Below are 7002 nucleotides of genomic sequence, written 5' to 3'. Positions count from 1 at the left end.
CTGGATCCGCCACTGTATTTTGAAAATGTAGTATGGAATTGATTGCATTCCTTAAAATCAATTAGAAACAGCTTATAAAAGGCTATAGACGCCAGAGCTTCAGGGGGCTTCGCCCCTGGACCCCCACCGGGGCTCTAGGCAACCCCCTGGCCCCAACCAAAGGCTTTCTTATTTTGCATTTCTCCGCCCCCACCCCACTTTCAAACACGGATCGACTCCCATGATCACGCTAACGCAATTTGGCAATTGTCTGCCTCTCATCTTTTTTATAGATTGTCGCGGAAAACTTGACTAGAAACGGGCTTTCATCACGTCCTTCTTCAATGGCCTGAATGAACGTTTTTATTAAAGCTGGGAAACGATACTAAGATGGATTCAATGAACTTTTTTTGGTTTGAATCTGTGGTTTGCCCACTGTGGCGTTTCCGTCGCAAAAATTCACCGCATCTTAAACGTCGGAAAAAATCTTCCAGATACAAAGATAGTTGATGTGGATCGAGTCTTCCTCGGTTTAGGGCAGAATTTAAGTGCTCGAGATAGAAGTTTGGTTTCTATATACTGTATACATCGCTGTGGGGATAAAGGCATAGTGATTTTATCAAATTGTAAGTCGTCTTTTTCCACCACTTGGGTTAATTTGGTCATTCATTATGTGATGAAAGAGTGGGAATCGTCTAGTTTTATGTGGATTAAACTGGTTTTAAGAATTTCCAAATCCACCTCCTTAGTTCTAAGACAATCTTTTTGTCAGCTCTGCGACTGATAGTTTCAAGGCATCCTATAGGCCTATCACATTAGTTAACATTACCAGCCCACCAAAAAACTGTCCATACACTATCTATATATTATTATTCTCTAAAAATTATTTAAGAGTTTTGATAATAAAACAATTATTCGTAAGCAAACGAGCATGATTCTTATTTTACAGTAAAGTATTACTAAGTTTAAGTATTGTTAATGTAAACTGACGTAAAATGTAGCTGGTGTGGGTTCAGAAGAGGAACGTTTTGCAAATGCCATTGATCACCATGTCCTTGATAGTTCACTGCTAGCGGCTCTCTGATGTGTCCGTATAAAGGTTGAAGATATATCCGAATTTTTCCTTGTTTTCCGGAGGCAATGAAATACCAGAAAGAAAAACAAGCTTCAGAACCTGATGACGTGAGAATGGTGAATACAGCACAGATTTGTCACTTGATGAATAGATGTAATGACCTGTAATTAAAAAAGTAATAATAATAATATAATAGTAGTAGTAGGAGTTACAATACTTATGTGTAAAACCAAATAATAAATTGACAAATGTTTATACAGTATAATGATCAATTGTGTATATTAATGCAAAACTGACATGAACACACGCGCATGTTTGGAGTCCTTAGGAGGTCAGCTTTAAACACTGCTGTATTTCACAGTAGGTTTAATAGTGCTTATAAAAATAAAATGTGGAATAACGTTGCCATACCATTAGCTGAATTCAAAGTATGATCGTTTGGCAGACTGGATGATGTTGCTCTTGTATTACTCCATCTATTCCTTTCCAACGATGTAAACCCACAAAGAACAGGATTCGACTCAAAGGTACATTCTTTAAATATAGGTGGCGGTTGAGTTGGCATTGGTGCTAAAAAAGATCGATGACTAAGAAATGCTTAAAATATAGGCATTTTCAATCTCAAAAATACGTTTGATAATTGACAAACCATTCTTGGCTGTTTGCTTACCCATGTACCAACATTATTATTGCAATATAGTGATAAAATGTAATTAAACACATTTGACATACAGAGTACACAATAACAAATTCGAACCATTTACCTCACCCATTTTTTTAAATATTGTACTCGCGAATTAACACTCAAATATACGAACTTATTATAATTGAAGTTAATTAACTTACTTAATGGGCACGTTCCATTTTGTATTTCTAAATCATCCAGTCCAATGTAAGAAGTGGACGGATTCGATCCAACAATAGCTTGGAATATGACCTGCAAATATGGTATAATTCATATAAAGTGAGGTCAAACAAAATAAGTCCTGTAGTATAAAACATGAAAATGAGTTACTGAGATTAAGCTTTTTTTAAATAAGATGTCTGGAAAACATAATGTAAAAAAAATCACCTCAAAGGTACGGTAAACAACTGGTAAGTTTCTTGACGGACTATGTACATTTTGAAAAGCTTTACAAAAAGTGTAAAAACACTTTCAATGTATGTAGATAAACTCAAAACCTTTGATGCTGTTTACGTAGAACATTTCTACTCTCAAGATAGTGAGAAATATTCTGATAAATAATTTTATTTAGAATGTTTGATACGCAGAAAGTGATTGAAATTCCGCTATAGTTCAGGTCTTTTCTATCCCCATTTCTTAAAAATTGTGACTATATTATGCTCATATTTAATTAATTTAGTATGTTGTACAACTCAATAAACTTACTTAACAAATTAATAGTGACTGATACAAAACCAAGTTTGTTTGTGATACCGTCGCACAGTGGGACAGAATCAATTCAAAGTGTACCAAAAGTCGAAAATAGGTAATGTGACAACTTCAACTTTTAAAGGTTATTTGGGGTCGAGAACATCCTAAATTATATTAATCCACCAATAATTTCATATTTAGTGAATTTTCATAGTGTGATATAACCATGTAAACATGAAAAAGTTTTATTTTACTCGTAAAATGAAAAAATTGACGGTTTTGAAAAACTCCCTATGACTTTACTTAGATGAAAGCAGTCAACTTGATATTTCTTGCAGTATTTGCCTATTGTTAACTAAATTAGATAGTAAAATAAAAAATGACATTATTGGTATATTTTTAGAATAAAGGACATTAAATATGAGCCAAAAACCCTTAAAAACATTTTTTTCATAAAACCAACTTAAAAGTTCGAATTGCCGAGGATTTTCGTCATGCTTTTGACATCAACATTTCTGGCAGAGCCTAAGTATTACATTAATGCCAAGTTTAGCTGCCAATATCTGCCACCCTGCATTTAGCAAGCGATTTAATATACCCCCACCCCTACAAAAGCGCCATTTTTTAATTAAGGTATACGATAAAATCATTCCTGCAGTCATTGGGTGCCAAATGTAAAAACAAGTACACTCGATTTCCAGTGTCATATCTAGGAGTGAATTGGGGAGGGAGATCATTGGTGGATCTGGAGGGGTCAGGGTCCTGACCACACCCCCTTGGACAAAAACATTAAATAAATAAATATTTAAAAAATAGTTCTAGACTTACTTTTCCAGGACGTCAAGAGAGGGAAACCAAAATTTCAGAAGTTGAGAAAACCCGTTTCCCGACATATAGGAATCATCATTTTCCCACCACCGTCCTATTTGGGGTTCATCGGTTCATGGAAAACAAAATAGGCCTACGTATGCAACTACTCTTTTTTTATACACACGTAGGTCTGTTTACTGTAATAAGAATGACAAAGTTGACATGATTGTTTTCAAGGGAGGGAAAATCTTGAACTTTAAAAAAACTTAATTGTCATTAAAATACACCTCAAAAGTCGGGAAATCTCATTTCTCGCCATTTAGGAAAAACATTTTTTCGGGGAGGACCGACACTTTCTCTTTTGTTTTTATTTTTTTAATTATTTTTTTAAACATTTGATTCCATCCTAAATCCGAAGCCAAATTGCCTCTTGGGATTATAAGGGCATCCCAAGGTGAGTGATGGGATGGGGGTAAATGCCCGATGAAGTGGGACCGCTCATTTAATTTCTTTATTCATTTATTTATTTAGCATCCATTCAAATACAACAATTATTGCTCACGCAAGTTATAGCGATATTAGGTAAATTCAGTCTGTTTGACCGTGATCTTTTGTGCTTATTTTCACTTGTGAGAGCTGACTGATGGGGTGGACGCGGACTAAGGGGGTACTGCAGGTGTCTTCTTAACACTCCACCTTCCACCCTTTCTTTGAAGAAATGTATTTTAATAACGTCACATAAAGTGTAAAATGTTCTAATTTGAATTTGCCGGTCTAGAAACCCTCATTCGTGTCATACTGAGCTCTGGCAAGTTATTCAGTCTAGATCTTAAATTTTACGTCGTTCAATAAAAAAAAAACATACCTTAACCCTTTCACTGCTGTAGGTATATGCACCCCTGTGCTGGGACTTTTTTTAACGAAAAAAGTTAATTTTTAAAATAATTCAAAAAAAATACTAAAAGAGGTTATTTCGAAATTCTTTTTGTGTGTTGGGGCAAGCAATAGGTTGGCCTACGCGAGGAACATTGATATTTGGTATTTTGCATAATTAGGTAGTCATGTGACCTCAAAGTCACCATTTTGAATTTCTGTTTTTTCTCAAATTTTGATAAAAAACCCAATTTTTCCCAATGAAATTTTTATGGAATGTTTTTTTTTTAACTTTATAATGATGCAGACACACAAGATGAATAATAAAAAAAAAAAAATGAGTTAGTTTGATCGTTTTATTCCAAAACCGCAAATAATCAAAGTTTTTCTTAAAATTTGACCCATTTTACGCAAAAATCCGAAAAATCTGGACCCATTAAAAAAAATTGTACCCACTAAATATGGGAAATCTGGACCCATTTTTCATAAAGTGAACTCATTTTATGCATGCAATTGCTAATTTGGGCCTAGATTTAAAATGTGGACCCATTAGAAAAAGTGTGTGGGACTGTCATTGAGCACAATACAACCATAATTTGAACCGTGGTCGGTCTAAATTCGATAACCATGAACTCATCATTGGGTCTGTCTCTTATACACATCTAGATGTGTATAAGAATACACATTTTTAAAGCGCCTATTAAAGCAAACAAAACTGGCTTGTCACCGGCGCTGGAGGATGTTAGAAAGAAGTTGAACTATTTGAAGAGGAATGATTTAAGAGTAGATTTGAATAATTGCGGATCAGAAATGATACGTAATTGAGGAGGCAGAGAATTCCAGAGTTTAGGAGCAGAGAAAGAAAAAGAGCGTTCACCGGTACGAATATGCTTGACTCGTGGAGTAACAAGTTTGAGGGTTTGAGAAGAACGATTAAAACGGGAAGAAACCTGTTTGTCTATAAGCGAACAGAGATAAATTGGGGCACGACCATGGATAGATTTTTGGGTGAGAAGAAGAATTTTAAAAATGATTCGCTTATCAACTGGAAGCCAGTGAAGAATGTTTAAAATTGGCGTAATGTGGATTATTATGATATATGATATTTAGATTATTAGGCTGCTCAAAATGTAATAAAGTATTCTAAACAGCAACACAATATTAGATGATTTGCTACTGTTAAATCACGAGCAGTTTGTAAATTTTTGGAGAGCTTTTCCTACGCTTTGCATGAGCTGGTTGAGTAGACGCGCGTACATCCCTCTGATTTGCGGTTTGCTCTAATTAAATTGTGTCTCAAATGTACGAAAACAAGACTAATATAAGTGCGTCTAGCTCGAAAAGTTGCAAAAAGTAGCAGCTAAATTTGGTACCATCATAAAGCTAAGGCTATACTGAAGATGGTGATGAAAAAAAACGTGGTTTGATATAATGTAGTAAATTATAGCATTTGAAATATTTATAGAGAAATTTCCGACATTTGTTGAAAAATACTACCCTTAAAATACGTTTAAATGTAAAATATTTTCAGGATAGATTAACCAGGGTATACCCATCTTCAATCATGTGAAAAAAGTGTAAAAGCTATAGTCACCAAAATGGACTTTTGGCACACTTGGATTTCGCCCTGGACCACTGTGCGTCGGTCCCTTGGGCATTTTTATTTTAAAGACAGTGAAAATGCCTCTTTTACAGTATCAGTGTTACAGTAAGTTCTATATCATAAATACAATTATCTTTACCCATTAAGACATTCTTATTATAATTACTTCCAATAATGTATTACCAAACGCTTTTCATTCTGAAAGAACTGCTGCCATAGGTCTATATATTTATATTAATTTCACACAATAGTTCCCAATATTGTTTAACATTTAGGTTCATCTTACTTTCGGACACAATATCATTTGATTCTGGATCCTTACAATCGTCATTCTTTTATTTCCACTAAGAAATTTCCAAAAATCTCTACACAATGGTCCTCCCTTGCTTGCAATATCGACAGATTTCTTAACATTCTTTTAAATAATCTTAATGCTTTATATACACGCTTTTCTGATATGAAAGCCAATTTCTTATGTCCTCGCCGTTGTCATTTATTTTTATACACTTCTAACATTGAACCTACATCTACATTTTTGTTTTAAATTCGACACAATTCTTTCGCGACCTAGTTTGGGATACGACTCATAGGCCTAATTAAAATAACAGGGTAGTGTACCAACCAATCAATTCCAATATGTCAATAATAATATGATTTTATACATGTTGATCATAGCATACCTTAAATGAGTCTGTTGGTTGGAATTGAATGTATCCTATGTTCCAGTAAAGACCTTGTATTCCAGACAAATTCCTAATAGGTTGACCGACACCACGTACCTTTTCCTCAATAATCACCTCCAACTGACCAACATAGGGTCCAATCATGTAGTAAGAAAAGCTGATACAGTAAGAGGTGTATTTCGATGAGAAAGCCGGAGTTTTAAGGCGAGCAACTTGCCCAGGTTCTTTGCCATATCCGCTAATGTACATGTTTTCATCTAAGACACAATTAACACTAAATTCAATTATCTATAAGTTCGTATATTAATTAATTTTATTATAAAACTAGTTAAATTTTGATAACAATAATAATAATAATAATAATAATAATACAATAAATTATTTATGAATGATTAAAAAGTAAATAACAACGATTAATTAATTTAGTTTATGCTTGTAAGTTGTAAATATAAAACAATATTGTTCAAATCTCTACTAAATGACCATGCAGGTGGTTTGTAATGAATGTTTCTGTACCAATTAAAATCATCATCATTATCTTGCATTATTTCTCTGTAGCAGGTATTATCGAAGTCACAACTAAGTTGTTGCAGCTCTGGCTCAT

At 34.1% G+C, this 7002-nt stretch overlaps 1 protein-coding gene across 1 annotated transcript; it reads right to left on the bottom strand.

Moving 5' to 3' along the window:
* Positions 1 to 1000: 1000 nt before the first annotated feature.
* On the bottom strand, positions 1001 to 6651 carry LOC117112277 (MAM and LDL-receptor class A domain-containing protein 1-like). Its single transcript, XM_033255344.1, has 4 exons — positions 6396 to 6651; positions 1901 to 1991; positions 1466 to 1624; positions 1001 to 1215 (listed from the first exon to the last, which is right to left on the bottom strand). Exons 1-4 carry the CDS (start codon positions 6645 to 6647, stop codon positions 1049 to 1051), a joined length of 669 nt encoding a protein of 222 aa, XP_033111235.1. The 5' UTR covers positions 6648 to 6651; the 3' UTR covers positions 1001 to 1048.
* Positions 6652 to 7002: the final 351 nt, after the last annotated feature.

The sequence above is a fragment of the Anneissia japonica genome, unplaced genomic scaffold (assembly GCF_011630105.1).
Source record: "Anneissia japonica isolate Jap-2015-1 unplaced genomic scaffold, ASM1163010v1 scaffold288216_len39739_cov126, whole genome shotgun sequence".
NCBI lineage: Eukaryota > Metazoa > Echinodermata > Crinoidea > Comatulida > Comatulidae > Anneissia > Anneissia japonica.
This window is presented reverse-complemented; position numbering and strand designations above follow the sequence as displayed.